At 37.4% G+C, this 18335-nt stretch overlaps 1 protein-coding gene across 3 annotated transcripts; it reads left to right on the forward strand.

The window, feature by feature from the left end:
* Positions 1 to 945: 945 nt before the first annotated feature.
* On the forward strand, positions 946 to 18329 carry LOC311085627 (uncharacterized protein). 3 transcript variants are annotated; one of them, XM_084118162.1, is made up of 3 exons: positions 946 to 990; positions 2992 to 3314; positions 12068 to 18329. In XM_084118162.1, exons 2-3 carry the CDS (start codon positions 3107 to 3109, stop codon positions 15673 to 15675), a joined length of 3816 nt encoding a protein of 1271 aa, XP_083974288.1. In that variant the 5' UTR covers positions 946 to 990; positions 2992 to 3106; the 3' UTR covers positions 15676 to 18329. The 3 variants fall into 3 exon arrangements, with proteins under 3 accessions (XP_083974288.1, XP_083974290.1, XP_083974289.1); XM_084118164.1 differs by having other exon boundaries at positions 949 to 990; positions 3021 to 3314; XM_084118163.1 differs by lacking the exon at positions 946 to 990 and adding an exon at positions 1092 to 1157.
* Positions 18330 to 18335: the final 6 nt, after the last annotated feature.

The following is an 18335-nucleotide window of genomic DNA, read 5'->3' on the forward strand; positions in this document are numbered from 1 at the left end:
TTCATTTGTGTTCTGAAGATGAACGAAAGTCTTATGGATTTGGAACAACATGAGGGTTAGTAATTGATGACAGAATTTTAATTTTTGGGTGGACTAGCCTATCCATTTAATATCTTTAAGTCCATACTTTATACAGCACGCTGCAACCGCGAGTTGCCTCGATTTCTTTTTCAATGGGACCAGGCAGATCTCCCACTTTCATCTGTACATGGTACACGTACAAGAAGTGAGGTGGAACATGGAAGACGAAGTGGTTACAGTAGGAACGAGTGACGTCCTCCCCCCCCCCCCGATGTTTGTACACAACATGAAGCGCTGTGAACATAACATATCATGTATGTGTGCTTTCTAGTTTTCTATTTGTTTGAAATCCATGGATCAACATTAATGATTAACATTAACATGTTGCTACAGACTTGTTGATACACAAAATGAGAGCTACAAATTACATAAACAGATATGATGTCATTATTATGAGAAGGTTTCTCAATATAATACTTTTCATAATTATGAGAAAGTTTCTCATTATTATGACTTAAAGAATCATATTTATTTTATTGTCCAATTGTGGTGGAATTTGGCTTCCATAGGACAGCCAAGTATCAAATGATTTTTTTGGCTTTTTAAATGTAATTTTATTTATTTATTTTTTATTATTTATTTTACTTTTAATGACTTAGATCGAATGAGATGTCTGTCTACATCACTGTTTTGATATGCAGTATAATGACAAAATTAATTTTAAATAGTTTGTTCTAACACTCAGTTAGGCTAGGCTACTTAAAACTAAAATGGATTCTTTCTCCATTTCATAACAGCCACAAGCAACAGAAGGAGTGCTGCTGAAAGCAAAAAGCTCGGTTTAGCTTACAGTTCTCACTGTTTCGTTTGATGTTAAATGTGAAAAATATCGTTTTGATAATTTCGCCTCGCCTTGATGACGTCACCGCCGCTACCGCCATCACACAGCGTTGAGTCTTCTGATGTGAGGTAAGCAGTTCACGGTGCTTCGTATATTTATACAACTATAAAAACACGGCTTGTTAAAGCAACATTTTACAGGGTCTTTTGTTGCATTTGCTACAGAGCTATTTGTGCGTCTTTGCTGGCGTCTGCTGACTGACTGACAAAAAACATTTAGCCTAGCAGGCAACGATGTGAGAAACGAACGTTAAATTCATTAAGATCTATACGATTATTGTGTGTTTTTGTATGCTCCTCTGTATGATTGTTTCGATGTCTGGAGCAATAATGGTATTTACTGATATGTCACTTGTTCAAAAGTCAAAGTGTGATCAAGGGTAATTCACAGTAATAGATCTCGATTTTTGTGGGTTAACGTTAATCTATTTTGAACATTAATATATATTTCTGACATGAAGAGTCTTTTTAACGGCTCTTAATTTAAATCCATCACAAGAGGTAGCCTACATAAATCTGAATATGTAGATAAATGTGAAGGAAGCTTGACATGGGAAATATTGTTTTGTTGTGCTTGTGCATTGAAAGAGCCTTTTCTGTCCCTAGAAAAAAAACACCAACATGTTTATAATATATATATATATATATATATATATACCCAGGTGAAAAAGACGTACTATTAAATATATAAAAAATGTACTTGAGTATGTTTTTAGTACAATACAAATATACTTTAATGCATTTTTAATACATTTAACAGTACGTCTTTTTCACCTGGGTATATATATATATATATATATATATATATATATATATTATTTTTATTTTTTATGACAGTATGCAATGATAGTATAGTTATGTATAGTTAAGTATAGTTCAGTTGTAAATTGAACTATATTTAGGTTCACATGGACATATGCTGCTGTATGGAATTTATTTTAACTGTGGTAAATTAAATAATATCCCTGATAAGACTCAATAAGAGGGAGTGTCACAATTTACAGCTGCTCAAAATCCTCTTCATGTCAAAAATAGATAATACTGTTAATAGATTGACCCACAGAAAAAAAAAATAGTGATGTAAAATATGTGAATTTGTTTTAAAGGGATAGCCTAGTTCACCCAAAAATGAAAATTAGCCCATGATTTACTCACTCTCAAGCCATCGTAGGTGTATATGACATTCTTCTTTCAGACAAATGCAATCGTAGTTGTATATATAAAAAAAAAAATGTCCTGGCTCTTCCAGGCTTTATAATGCCAGTGAATAACCGGTTTCTGTTTTGAAGTCCATAAAGTGCATCCTTTTCTGATAAAAGTAATCCACACGGCTCTGGGGGTTAATAAAGGTCGTCTGAAGTGAAACGATGCTTTCATGTTAGAAAAATATCCACATTTGAAACTTTTAACCACTAAAATATCTAGCTTATTTCATAGCTCCTATGATGTAGGAGTAGCGTTAGCGTGACGCCTCTCGCGGTTCAAACAAACAGGGCTTTGAAACAAACTCAAGCTCCTCCGACATTTAAAAATTCTCGTTTTAGACTTCTAATTCGTGAATGGTGTTTTATTTTTCTCTATCCTCTGCACTCCCATGTTCGTCAATGCGTCATGCATCAGGTCAAGGCTCACTCTTTTGCTGTAAATCAACCGCCTGCCGGATGCTAGTTATTTTAGTCGATAAAATTTTAAATGTGGATACTTTTCTTACACGAACGCATCACCCGTTTAAGATAATAATTGGCCTTTATTAGCCGTGTCGATTAGTTTTACCATGGATGGGTGCACTTTCATGCACTTTTATTACTCAGATTCATGTACCTCTTGTGATGGATTTAAATTAACATCTGCTGAAAAGCATCTTCATATCAGAAATGGATAATAATGTTAAAAAATAGATTGACAAACAGACAAAATATAGATATGTAAAATATGTGAATTTGTTTTAAAACAAATTAAATAAATGTACATTTTGATACTTGGATAGATAAACACTTACAACATGCTTTAAGTCTGTGAATTTTTGAAAACATTAATTTGATAACTGATTTATTTTTGCTTTTTGATCAGCTCCTCCTACCACAGTAATTCACCTTCAGTGAAGTTTCTTCCACAGCAGTTCAGTGGAATATTCACATCAGTCTACAAGTGAAGAAGATAGAGTTTGCGCAAGAACGTTGAAAACATGAATGATCCAGAAAACTGCAGAATAAAGCAGGAAGATACTGAAGAACAAAGAGCTTATCCAGAACCCTGCAGAATAAAGCAGGAAGATACTGAAGAACTAAGAGCTTATCTAGAACCCTGCAGAATAAAGCTGGAAGATACTGAAGAACAAAGAGCTGATCTAGAACCCTGCAGAATAAAGCTGGAAGATACTGAAGAACAAAGAGGTTGGTGTTTATTCTTGATTCTTCAATAAGGTTATAAAACTTAGATTTCCACTGAAACAGGAAGACATATCGTGCAGCTCCACCCCCTGACACTAACGTGAAACCAGACTTAATTCGCCCCAATGGAAAGCATTATGCGCACTGTCTGAATCGTCCCCTATCCCCTATATAGTGCACTATGTACTAGGGCTGGGTAAAAAATATCGATTTCTTAATTTTAATCGATTCTCATTTTTACAAAACCGTGGAAAGACGTTAGTAAACAATGTCATGTAACATCACATTTACCTCAGAAAAACCATATCCAGTGACCGTAAACTCGTTAGTCAGCTAGAAAAATTAACTCCAGAGAGGAGCATTTTGTTAAATATATGCACCATATTACATATTCATTATAATTTTTAATGTTCTTCAATATTTATTGCATGTTTGAATAAATCTGGAAAATTTATGACAGCCACCATTTAAAACTTTATTATTATAAAAATAAATAAAAGTGTATTTTAAGTGTATGTATACAAATCAGTTAGTTTTTACCTTCAATAGGCTACAACTGACTCCCATAGTTTACAATAATAGTTAAGAATTTGTTTTCCTTGAGAAAATTTGCATTGTACCTGATATCCAAAATAATAATCAAAATTGAATCGAATTGAATTGCAAGCTTGTGAATCGAAATTGAATCGAATTGTGAAATTTGTGTCAATACCCAGCCCTACTATGTACCATTCATCATATACATTTTTGTAATTGTGTGAACAAATGACTGATTTCAGCCACAGCTTCAGCATCTATTTATAGTCTAGGGGGCGGGACGCTTTCTATTCTAGAGAGCATTTGATTGGACAAGAAATCAGATGAGAAAGTGAAGTGCAGATTGATGTCATCAAAATCGTTCACCCATATTGGCGGAAGTAAGAGACTAAGTTTTGATTGCTTCTATCTAAATCAATCAATCAAACTTTAGTTATAAAGAACTTTAAAACAACCGAAGTGGATCAAAGTGCTGTGTAGAAAAATAAATAAAAGACATAAAATACATACTTTATATAACCTCCTACGACCTGGCGTCTATATACATGGACATCATATTTTTGGTTGTGTGCACCATAATACTTGATTCTGTGCACACACGTGGACACTTACACTGCCATCTGGTGATGTCAGAAGAGAAAAACACTCCAAGATGGCGGAGAACACATCTGAAAAGTCAGGCAGCCACACCAGACCAAAACGTCCACAAGGTAAAAATTCAAATAAAATGTCATTGTTGATTCTTAAGTTATGTATAATAGTGTTGTATGATTAATATGGCATGCAAATTTGACAAATGTTTGTAACAGTAAAGATTTACTATGCCGCTAAACTTAAGGTCCACATATGTGGACAATGGGACTTAGCTTCGTTGAAAATCAAAAAATGTTAGCAAAAAATGTTACTCTGAAACCGTATTTTAGGAAGAATTTGTTAGAAAACATCACTTTACAATAGTTTACAACAGTATAAATTGGCATTGCATGTGTAATAAATAACTTTACATTGATTTTTATTTTATTTTTCTTATGATATAGTCAATTGCTGGGGACAACTCAGAGGTAGAGGACTTGTCTGACAATGATGATCCCGTAGAGGATTTTGATTACCATCTTCCACAACAGGAGCCAAGCAGCAGTGAGGAGGAGAGTAGTGGGGATGAAGACCCCACTCCACAGTTCGCTGAGGCCATCCGGGGACGTAAACGTCTCCGTGGTGAAACTTATGGTTATCGTTCAGACCTTAGCATTGACATTTTGCACACTCCCAGACGTGGGACTCAGCAGGTTGAGTCTGATGGCTCAAACGATGATCCTGAAGAGCCAACACCAGGACCAAGCTTTCAAGGACAACCCAAGCAAGGACGAGGAGTGCACTGGAGGGCTGCTCAATTGACCCCAAACTTATCCCAGTTTGAGCCTGAGGAGAAAACTGAGCAGGACAGAGAAAGCTGGACCACACTGGACTATGTAAACCAGTATATTGATAAAGATTTAATAAAACTGCTTGTATACTGCTCCAATGCTACAGCACTAGCTAGGAGTGGGTACCCACTCAGCACATCAGTTGACGAGATGTATAATTTTTTTGGTGCCTCAATTTTGATGTCCTGTGTCCCGTACCCACAAATCAGGATGTTAGTTTTATATCTCAGCCTCATCTTAGTCTTTATATATATATATCAGCGCGTTAAGATTCCCAGCCATCACAGAAAGATTCACACTCTACAGATTTTACAAACTGAGGCAATCAATAAAGGTGGTCATTGATGATGACATTCCAGAAGACCTGAGGGAATGTGACAAATTCTGGAAGGTGAGGCCTTTCCTTGACCGCATTCTGAAAGGCTGCAGGTCTCAGACAAGACCCGAGAGTGTTTCTTTTATTGAGCAAATTAGGCTATACCATTTACAGGAGCCTGTCCTTGTCGACAATATCTGCCAATGAAGCCCAATCCAGTTGGCATGAAAAACTTTGTTTGTGCTTCAGCGGAAGGCATCATGCTCGACTTTGAATTATATCAGGGTGCAGATGCACTGATTGCACAGGTCCAGGAACCAGGTGAACTGGGTTTGGGAGGTTTGGTCATTAATCATCTGTCTGAAACTCTCCATCCTGGTACAAAAGTGTACTGCGATCAGTTCTTTACATCCATCAAAGCTGTGAATCGAATGATGGAGAAGCAGGTGTACCTGACTGGTACAGTTATGAAGAATTGGGTTTCCGAAGCAGTGCAGCTACCAAGTGACAAAACAATGAAAAAGAATGGAAGAGGTATCTCAGCACAAGTTACCACTGAAGAAGGGAAAATTTGTGTTGTAATGTGGTATGACAACAAGCCGGTATTGATACTGTCTGTTGTCCATGATGCACAGCCTGAAAACACCTGCCAGCGATGGGACAAGAAACAGAAACAATATGTGTCTATCAGACAACAAAGTATTGTTCATGAATATAACAACAAGATGGGTGGGGTTGACCTCACAGACAGGATGATCAGCTACTGTAGAATGGTGTCTGCACCAAGAAGTGGGTGCTTCGGATGCTCATGCACTTCACAGATGTTGCTTTAGCCAACAGCTGGCTACTGTACCGCCAAGACCACACAGTACGCGGCACACCAAGAAAGGGCGTCATGCAATTTCTTGAATTCCGAATGGAAGTGGCTAAGACATTCTTGGCCCAGCATAACAATGCACAGGAAGACAGTACAGACCTCTCAGAACAGGAAGACAACACAGACCATTTATAGCCAGAGAAAAAGCGCCCTGTGAAGGAAGTGCCCCACATCTCAGTCCGCAGAAGGGCTAATGCACATCTTCCAGAGGTGGTCAACCTGAAGAATGCAGCGCGCTGCAGAGCGACTGGCTGTTCTGGGAAAACTCGAGTCCGATTTGTAACATGCAAGGTGTTCTTGTGCTTGCAAGCTGCACGCAACTGTTACACAGTCTTTCGCAGCGGTTAAGTGCGATCAGCTGTTCCCTTAGACAAAAAGGACAATCCTAGTTTGGAGAAGTTGAAGTTTTGGAGTGTTACAAAAAAGCTAAAACGAAACAAGTAAATTGTCAAGGTTTATTGGATGTGATAGCTTGTTTCTTATAAATTTAGTTTTTACATATCCATGTTCAGAAATTGAAACCGTTATATATATATATATTCAGTAACAATGAAAAAATGTTCAGGCACAGTGCTCAGGCTGTAAATAAAAGAGGTTTGCACTTTGTTACACAATGGTGTCTTGATTGTTTTCTGTGGATACAGACCACATATGTGAACATAATCTTTTTCAAAAAGAGCTTCATGTTCAAAGATAATATCTGGTTATTATATTTATTGGTTCCTACTAACACCAAATAGCTAGAATAAATCTAAAATGCAAGCCAAACCAAAGCTCAGGTCTTAGGAGGTAGCATAATACAAATAAAACATAAATGCACATTTCTGTTATTGTTTTGAACACATCTTTTATATAAGTGGATCTAACAGTAGTTATATACAGATTAGGTACAGTAGATTAAAGTACAGAACTTGAATAACGTAAATGTAAATAACACTGCATAGTCTTCACTGTATACATTAAGAATAGATTAATATTAAAGTTGAAAAGTTACTCGGTTAAGAACAGCAAGTATTTTTTTTTTGCAGGGAGTCTTTTGTTGTTTAATTAACATTAAAAACAGACAGCAGCAGGAATATTAGGCTGCAGTCTGATACTGTTACACATGCGTTGTCTTTCTCGACTGTTTACGTTCACTTAAGACATAACCAAATATATTTACAAGGATACTCGCAAAGACAGGCATGTCAACGTAATTTTGTATGAAATTGTCCGTTCAACTGCAAGAAGATATGAAAAATCGCATGCTTTCTGGGCGCTTTGAATGTGTACACAAACTGCGAGTACCAAATTGAGCTCTCTCTTTTGCATCTTCTTGCACTTGAATGTTTACATTGGCAAGGCTTAAAAACGTGCAAATGATAAGCTTTCACGACGATGCAGCACTGGCCCGATCGGGACAGTGACTTTTCCGTCAACTCTTTGTGATCGGACAGTCCTTATTGTGTCAATTCATGTGTGTGCCTCTGTCTGAGAATTTCAGAATCTATTCTGAGCTTCGTTTTTAAATGCATATGCACGATGCCACTGCGTGTGCTTTAGAAACACCTGTATTCTGCTTGCTTCCAATTCCTCACACACACCTTCGTACCTTCCATAAAATAATCTTTCATAAAGTTTGTATATGTTGAAGCGATTAACAATGACTTTTGCGGGCTTCATTGCACAGGATATGCACTGTGAGAACACTTTGCTTGATGTTACGCTTGCAGTGTGTGGTCTCGCCTGCCGGTATTTTCCTTGCGGATGATCTACGAAGGCATAATTTTATGTCGTTTGGAATGTATTAGGTTTATATATTTAAACTCACTGACAGTACGCTGCTTTCAATTTTAAATGCTCGTGTGTGCTTTGTGAAGAGCGCTTCAGCATCTGTGTGCAACTCTGTGTTAGTGGTTAAATGAACTTGCATCTCAAAATGCTTTTAAGATGCAAAATTAATGTAAACAAAGTCCGTTATGTCTTAAGGGATTAAACAGACAGGACAAACCACATCTTATATTTCAAAAGAGATCTGCATTAAGGCTGATTTATTCTTTTGCGTCGGACCTACGCCGTATCCTCTGCTGTAGGCTACGTGTCGGTTTTCATTTATACTTCTGCATCGTTGTCGGCAATAACGTGCAACTACATGTGTTGTTACATTTTTGGAGAAGTGCATGTAAGGATATGCCGTAGGCTACGCGTGCTACACACAGACTATGACGTAGCTACGGCGTGAGTTTAACGCAGAAGTATAAATTGGACTTTGGTGTAAATGCACCTTATTAGGCCCAATCCCATTTCTACCCCTTAGGCCTACACTATCGCGATTATCTATTGGTTGCAGGGGAAGAGCTAGGGGGAAGGGACAGATAGCCCTTCAAACAAAGATTATTCGGGACCCCACTTCAAACAAAGGGGTATGAGAAGCGTTATATAAATGTAATGAATTATTATTATTATTATTATTATTATTATTATTATTATTATCATTCTACAGTGAGGAAGATTATTTACAAGTGGAAAACATTCAAGACATCTTCCTAGGAGTGGATGTCCCAGCAAATTTACCCCAAGGTCAGACCTTGCAGTGCTCAGAAAAACTGCAAAAAACTCAAGAGCTACATCTTAGATTCTACAGGCCTCAGTTAACATGTAAAATGTTAAAGTTCATGACAGTACAATTAGAAAATGACCGAACAAGTATTGCCTGTTTGGAAGGGTTGTCAGGAAAAAGTCTCTTCTCTCTAAAAAGAATGTGGCAGTAAAGCTTAGGTTTGCAAAGTTGCATCTGAACAAACCACAAGACTCCTGGAACGATGTCCTTTGGATAGACCAGACGATAAGTGGAGATGTTTGGCCATAATGCACAGTGCCACGTTTGGTTAAAACCAAACACCAAACACAGCATATCAGCACAAACAACTTATACCAACTGTCAAGCACTGTGGTAAAGGGGTGAGGATTTGGGCTTGTTTTGCAGCCATAAACCATAAACTCCTCTGTATACCAAAGTATTCTAGAGTCAAATGTGAGGCCATCTGTCTGACAGCTAAAGCTTGGCCGTAATTGGGTCATGCAACAGGACAATGATCCCATGCACACCAGCATATCTACAACAGTCAAAGTCCAGACCTCAACCCATTTGAAATGCTGTAGCAGGACCTTAAGAGAGCTGTGCATAAACAGATAGCCACAAAACTCAATGAACTGAAGGAATGCTGGAAAAAATAATGGGCCAAAATCCCTCCAAAATAATGTGAGATACTAATAGTCATATAGAAAATTATTACTTAAAGTTATTGCTGTTAAAAGTGGTTCTACAAGCTATTAAATCATAGGGTGTAATTAGTTTGTCACACATGGATTCTCCATTTTGGCTTTATTTTTAAATAAATAATGACACGGTGGAATGTGTCTTGTTGTTGTTCATCTGAGGTTGTATTTAAATCATTTTAAGACCTGCTGAAGACCAGAATATTTTTATGCCCTGACATGTAAAACCATAGAATTCAAAAGGAGATACCTTCTTTTTCACATGACTGTATATACTTGGACAATAAATTTTTTTTGCTCAATTTAAATCAAAAACTCTTCTTTACTGCTGATTTAAAGCAGATCATATCCAGTTAACTTTCCATGAACTGGGCACAAAATGTAGCCTAAAACTCAGTTTTCTTTTACTTTTTAACAAATGAAAGGTGATTTGAGAAACATTCATACTGACATTCACTCAAACACCAGGATGTCAGACTAAATATTAACTGAACTGTTTTAGTTTTATACATAGACTGTAAAAAAAGATGGACGACGCCCCTTCGCTCTCTTCCATTGATGAGAACTGAAGCCGCCAGAGTCCCGATATGGCGCTGACATATTGGAACTTGAGTCTGCGCAGTAGCGATCTCGGGACCAGACCTGCGCAGTAGTGAGCAGGAAGTAAAGCCGCAAAATCAACGCTCCGCCCTCACTCTCGCAGAATGCACTCAGGGAGAGAGGATTCTGCACACTTTTTTAAAAATTGATTGCAGTACGTCAAGAGGCTTGTTAAAATAAAGTAAATACAATCTCCTCAGTCCTCCGAAGATCCCGAAAAAATGTCCGTTGGTGTTTCAGTGACTACTTCGCTCAGAGAACCTGTCAATCACAGCTGTCAGTCATGACGTTACACCACCGCATCACGTAACTAACTAAAAAACAACTTATTTTTGAAACAGACACTTGAACTAACATCAGCGTGATAAAAACGACAGCAAATGAAAGAAACCACCTTTGGAAAAAAGATATTTGAAGTGTAATTTAATTGTTTAGTTGGTCTCACGTCCCGTTGAATAACATGGGGAGGCGGGGCTTATGACCTATACTAGGACCAGTCACCGGGGGGCGATCGAGACGTTTTGGCTTCACTTTTCAGGGCTTGTGCGGCACGCTTGGTTTTATATTGTATATCATATTGTACATATTGTAATCGTTGTCATTTTTATAATTAGGGGCCAAGCACTCAAGTTTGTGCTAATAACTAGTCTTTGGGCTAGAAACATAATTATTGATTCCTTGGCTGTAGACAATTCGATTACATTGTTTAATCGACAATTCGATTACATTGTAAACATGAAAATGTTTACTCCATTTAGAATTTTCCGAAAAACCTACTTTTTCAATCCCCATGTCGATAAAAATTAAGGAATTCAAGTGAATTCTATTACATTGTTTAATCGACAATTCGATTACATTGTAAACATGAAAATGTTTACGCCATTTAGAATTTTCCGAAAAACCTACTTTTTCAATCCCCATGTCGATAAAAATTAAGGAATTCAAGTGAATTCATCAAACCGTTTTTGAATAACGCGCAAACGAATTCGACAAAGTACCTGCTAAAATTAACACAAGGCTATATCTCTGCAACTGAGGGTCCTGCACAGTTTCGGCGCAGTTCCACCTAGTGGTCAGGAGATATGAAAAATGGTTCTTTTTTTCTTATAACTTCTGAACACTTCGGCCAAAAACAAAACAAAAAAACTGGTCTTGTTAAATTTGTTGCATCATGCCGAGTTGGACGATACCCAACTTTCCTATTGCGACAATTTGGGCGTCGCCATTTTGAATTTGTCGTAAAATGCTATATTTTACAAATGCATTGGCGTATTGTTACGAAACTAGGGCACCATGCTTTGACAGTACTCGGGGCAGCGCCACCTTGTGGTCAAAAGTTATAATGAAATTTCCAGTAATGCTAATAACTTTTGATCAAATTAGCCTATTTGAATGAAACTGGTCTCAATAGATTCCTTAGGTCAAGACGAGAACTTGGATACCAACTTTGCCATTGTTGGGCAAACTTCCTGTCCTCATTTTGATTTTATCTTTAAAAACCTACTTTTTCTAACACCTCCTAGACCATTTGTCAGATTTTCACCAAATTCGAGTAAGATCATCTTCAGACTGTGCCAACAAAAGTTATGGATTTCGTGTCAATAGATGGTCATATTTTCTACTATTATGTCAGGGTTCACACGTCCTTTCGTTTTCACATTTCTCTCTTTGATTTTTTTTTTAATGATTTACTGAAAATCAAACTTTTGAATTTTTTTAAAACTTTTTTTTACTTTCATTTTAGACCTGATAGAAGAGAACAAGGAGATTGAAGAACTGTTTGAAGTGGGGGAGAAACATCATATCAAAACTGAAGAAAAATCCTTGAGTCCCTCATTGAAAAGAAGATACAAAATATGTTTTACTTGCCCACAGTGTGGAAAAAGTTACCCATACAAACAAAGTCTTGAACTTCACATGAGAATTCACACTGGAGAGAAGCCTTTCACATGTAATCAGTGTGGGAAGAGTTTTACACAAAAAGGAACCCTTAGTGAACACATGAGGATCCACACTGGAGAGAAGCCGTACGCATGTGTTCAATGTGGGAAGAATTTCACACAAAAAGGAAACCTTAACAAACATGTGAAAATCCACACTGGAGAGAAGCCGCACACATGCGATCAGTGTGGGAAGTGTTTCAGACAAAAAGTAATCCTTAACGAACACATGAGGATCCACACTGGAGAGAAGCCGTACTCATGTGATAAGTGTGGGAAGAGTTTTGCTCAAAAAGGACACCTTAACAAACATATTAAAATCCACACTGGTGAGAAGCCGTACACATGCGAACAGTGTGGGAAGAGTTTCACACAAAAAGTAATTCTTAATGAACACATGAGGATTCACACTGGACAGAAGCCGTACACATGTGAACACTGTGAGAAAATTTTCACAATAAAAAGAAATCTTAATGAACACTTGAAAATCCACACTGGGGAGAGGCCTTATGCATGTGATCAGTGTGATAAGAGTTTCACACAAAAAGGAACCCTTAACGAACACATGAGAATCCACACTGGAGAGAAGCCGTATTCATGTTCTCAATGTGGGAAGAGTTTCACACAAAAAGGAAATCTTAACAAACATGTGAAAATCCACACTGGAGAGAAGCCGCACACATGCGATCAGTGTGGAAAGAGTTTCAGGCAAAAAGTTATCCTTAACGAACACATGAGGATCCACACGGGAGAGAAGCCGTATTCATGTGCTCAATGTGGGAAGAGTTTCACACAAAAAGGAAACCTTAACAAACATGTGAAAATCCACACTGGAGAGAAGCTGTTCACATGTGATCAGTCCAGGAAGAGTTTTGCACAAAAAGAAGCCCTTATGGATCACAAGAAAAGCCACACTGGGAAGAAGCCGCACACATGTGATCAGTGTGGGAAGAGTTTTGCTCATAAAGCAACCCTTAATGAACACATGAAAATCCACACTGGAGAAAAGCCGCACACATGTGATCAGTGTGGGAAGAGTTTCACACAAAGAGGAACCCTTAAGGATCACATAAGAATTCACACTGGAGTGAAGCCATACGCATGTGATCAGTGTGGGAAGAGTTTTGCACAAAAAGGAAACCTTAATGACCACATGAAAATCCACACTGGGGAGAAGCCACACACATGTGATCAGTGTGAGAAGAGTTTTACACGAAAAGAGCACCTTAATGAACACATGAAAATCCACACGGGAGAAAAGCCACACATATGTGATCAGTGTGGGAAAAGTTTCACACAAAAAGGAACCCTTAAGGATCACATGAGAATCCACACTGGAGAGAAGCCGTACACATGCGATCAGTGTGGGAAGTGTTTCACACAAAAAGGAAATCTTAATAAACATGTGAAAATCCACACTGGAGAGAAGCTGTACAAATGTGATCAGTCTGGGAAGAGTTTCACACAAAAAGGAACCCTTAAGGGTCACATGAGAATCCACACTGGGGAGAAGCCGTACACATGTGGTCAATGTGGGAAGAGTTTCACGCAAAAAGGAAACCTCAACGTACACATGAAAATCCACACTGGAGAGAAGCCGTACACATGTGATCAGTGTGGGAAGTGTTTCACACATAAAGGAAATCTTAATGTACACATAAAAAGCCATACTGGGGAGAAGCCGTACACATGTGATCAGTGTGGGAAGAGTTTTGCGCATAAGGCAACCCTTACTGAACACATTAAAATTCACACTGGGGAGAAGCCGCACACATGTGATCAGTGTGGGAAGAGTTTCGCACGAAAAGAAAACCTTAATGATCACATGAGAATCCACACTGGAGTGAAGCCATACACATGTGATCAATGTGGGAAGTGTTTCGCACAAAAAAGACACCTTACTGATCACATGAGAATCCACACTGGAGAGAAGCCGTACACATGTGATCAATGTGGGAAGAGTTTTCGAAAATCAAGTGTTTTTAAAGTACATCTGCTTACTCATTCTAGAGAAAGACTGTATAACTGTGACCAATGTGGTAAAACATTTTTTAGGGCAGATTTCCTGAAGGACCACCTGAAAGTTCATACAAAGGAGAAGCCTTACGTCTGTTATTTGTGTGGAAAGAGTTTTAGTCAGATGGGCGCATTAAAAATACACCAGAAAAGACACAGCGGTGTGAAGGATCATATTTGCTCTGAGTGTGGAAAGACTTTTTTTACTGATGGTGCTCTGAAAGTGCACCAGACTGTTCACACTAGAGAAACACCTTACAAGTGTTCATACTGTGACAAGAGATTCAAACTGTCAGTATATCTGAAAATACATGAGAGGGTCCACACTGGAGAGAAGCCACATGCATGTGATCAGTGTGGGAAGAGCTTCACACTAAAAGGAAATCTTAACGAACACATGAAAATCCACACTGGAGAGAAGCCATTCACATGTAATCAGTGTGGGAAGAGATTCATACATAAAGGAAATCTTAATGTACACATGAAAAGCCACACTGGGGAGAAACCATACACATGTGATCAGTGTGGGAAGAGTTTTGCGCATAAAGTAACCCTTTACAAACACATGAGGTTCCACACTGGGGAAAAGCCGCACACATGTGATCAATGTGGGAAGAATTTCACACAAAAAGAGCACCTTAATGAACACATGAAAATCCACACTGGAGAGAAGCCGCACAAATGTGATCAATGTGGGAAGAGTTTCACACAAAAAGGAAACCTTAACGAACACATGAAAATCCACACTGGAGAGAAGCCGCACAAATGTGATCAATGTGGGAAGAGTTTCACACATAAAGGAAACCTTAACGTGCACATTAAAAGGCACGCCGGAGTGAAGCCATACACATGTGATCAATGTGGGAAGAGTTTCAGAAAATCAAGTGTTTTCAAAGTACATCTGTGTGCTCATTCTAGAGAAGGACTATATAACAGTGACCAGTGCAGTACAAATTTCTTTATGGCAGATTTCCTGGAGGACCACCTGAAAGTTCATACAAATGAGAAGCCTCATGTGTGTTCTTTATGCGGAAAGAGTTTTAGTGAGCCGAGTGGTTTGAAATTACACCAGAAAAGACACAGTGGTGTGAAGGATCATGTTTGCTCTAAGTGTGGTAAGACTTTTTTTACAGATGGAGAACTGAAAGTGCATCAGACAGTTCACACTAGAGTACAACCTTATAAATGTTCTCTCTGTGATAAGAGATTCAAACGGTCAATATATCTGAAAATACATGAGAGGATCCACACTGGAGAGAAGCCGTATCACTGCCATTCATGTGGAAAGAGTTTCACTCAATTATCTTCTCTAATCTTTCATAAAAGAAAATGCATGTCTGATAATAGAGTAAGTAGTTCGAGTTCTGCATCAGAGATTATTTTGATAATCGATTAATCAAAGATTATTAGAACGATTAATCGACTTCTCATTGATTATTTCACAGATTAATCAGTAGGCTTTGATCACTTATTCAGCTTTTGCAGTTAGTTAAAATGTTGAGTTATACCCATTCTAACTAATAAATAAAACAAGGAAATCACTTGAAAACTTCTTTGTAATAAACTTCTGAGTAAACTGAATTGACCAATCTCCTTCAGGTTTTCAGAAGTCATCAATAAGCCAACTTTGCTTAGATCTGAAACAGAAAAACAAAAGGGCACATATTTTAGAATACATATTCACACATTGTAGATAAAATATTAATCTACAAACAATATAGGGAATATTCCCTTTCATGCAGGGTGTAATATAGCTGTCTGTGAATGTAAACGGTCTGCAAAGTTGTAAAGCCAAAAGTGCAAGATAAATAAAGTTAATGGGCCTCATTTATCAATCTAACCTAGAAACGAATGCAGATCCCAGCTCAGAAATCATCTGACGACAGGGTTTAAATTTGATTCATGAAACATTTGTATGCTGTCAATCCCATTGTACGAATGATTGAAAATTGATAAATGTGGCGGATAAAAACAATTGTCATTTAAATATCACGCCCCTAAAAATTCACAGTTTAGAAGCCTTGACCCTAGGATTTACGAAATGGAGAAATGTAACCTGGCCAAGAAGAGGAATTAATCTCATGAAAGATAAATGGTCTTACACCAAAAACACCCGTTTAACCTCGTAATTGACCGTTCGCAAAGATCCGCCCCCTTTAGTTACTTAAGTTAGTTCATACCACACCATGTTCTCATGCAGTGAAAAATACATTGCGGAGCAGAGAGGACACTGACAAGGCGTTGACAGACAGGACAGACCAGGTTACTTATGATATGAAACAAAGTCTCACCTTTCAAATTTGTTAATTTTTTTTAGAAATTTAAACAATATACCGTTTTGTGGCAGATCGCTGTAGAGCCTCAGTTAAAGCTGCTCGTGAACCGATCATCTCTTCCTTCTAGTTAATTTATAGCATCAAATAAACATGAATGAACATAAGAAGGAATGTTGTTTTAACTGTGGAAAGAGGCAGTACACACCGTTTTTCAAGTTCAAATCCTCCAACGTTAATCTACTAACCCTCCTGACTGCTTTGTCGGACAAAAATGGCGTATTCGGCTGATGACAGATTATGATTGGTCAGATCTCCTGCCAATCAAACTTCCTGCAAAGGGTCAATTGCAAACAAATACATTAATATATATGTTGTAAGGGAAACCGGTCAATTTAGCTCAAAGGGAATTATTAATTAATTGGGAATTTTGAAAGAGTCACTTATTTTACCGATGAACAAATGACTTGTCTAGCGCTCAATTCAACAAGCCTTAACTGTCAGTTCTGCAGTGGATATTAATATCCAAACTATAGTGAAAACACTATTAGCACAGTAACAAGATCAGCAGTTTAAGAGATTAAATTCGTAAGCATATAACACAAGAACACTTCGACTTAAGTCGACTAAATTGACTAAAATTTAATGGGTTTAGTTAAATTGTAATGCATTAATTTAGAATTTATCTAAAATTTCCAAACCCATTATACTCCTGGAGAAAACATCTATTAACCTGTTAATGTGGATGATTTTAAAGTTTGAACATGCAATACAGACAGATTTAACTGCTGTGATATAATATTTATAATATTATATTATTATTATTAATATTATAATATATAACATTAATATAATATTATTTATCTTAATTATCTTATTAAATGAAACCACTTCACCTAAAGAAGAACAGTCTTCTTTTAAATTAATGATGTATCATGTATGCATTCTTTATAACAACTTGCATATATCATTCTTTATTCTTTCAAGCAGACATATTTATTTATATAAACAAAATATAATTAATCCTTATTAAAGAGCAGTGAATGCTTTTCTCTTTTTCTTTTGTTGTTTGATTAATATTGTAAGACATGAGAAATTAGATAAATGCCAGGCAGTCTACTGGAGGTACGACCGACCACTCCCTGAGAGGACAAAGGACCTTTCTGGAAATTAACATTTGAACTTTCTTGTGAAACTAGCACCATTATTCAAGACAAAAGTCTCACCTAAGCAATCCTACTTTACATTTCTTCCCCTCTTCCCCAATCCCTTCTCTCTCAAAATTCACCCAAGAATCTATATGGTTTAATGTAAATAATTATCATACAGTATTACACATGTTTGGTATCATTTGAAATGTCTCGGCGGCTGGTACAAAGGTCTCATTCCCAACGAAGTAAAACAAAAGGTAATAAGGTTTTTAAGAGTTTAGAGAGATAACTGGCACACAAAGGAGGGTGGGTTTCCAGGCAAATGGCCTCCTACTCCCAAAAGGTGTCAACTCTAAATGTAAATTCCCATTGTTAGCAGATGTTTCAATGTGAAAGAAGTTTCTGTCTATATAATGAAATGCAACAAGAGGATCAGCGCCATTCTGTAACCGAGATCAGCCCGTGATGCGGTGTAAGCAAAACACTTAGCATCATGTATTTTATAATGTCAAGGTATTGAAGCTTTTCTCTTTGTTCCAGAGCATTTGATGTTTTGTATCTATTATCTTGATGAAATTGACCTGATACATTTAACTGACATAATAAATTGTAAACATTTGATTTTATTCTAA

Source organism: Abramis brama (assembly GCF_963993115.1).
Source record: "Abramis brama genome assembly, chromosome: 6".
In the NCBI taxonomy this organism is placed as follows: domain Eukaryota; kingdom Metazoa; phylum Chordata; class Actinopteri; order Cypriniformes; family Leuciscidae; genus Abramis; species Abramis brama.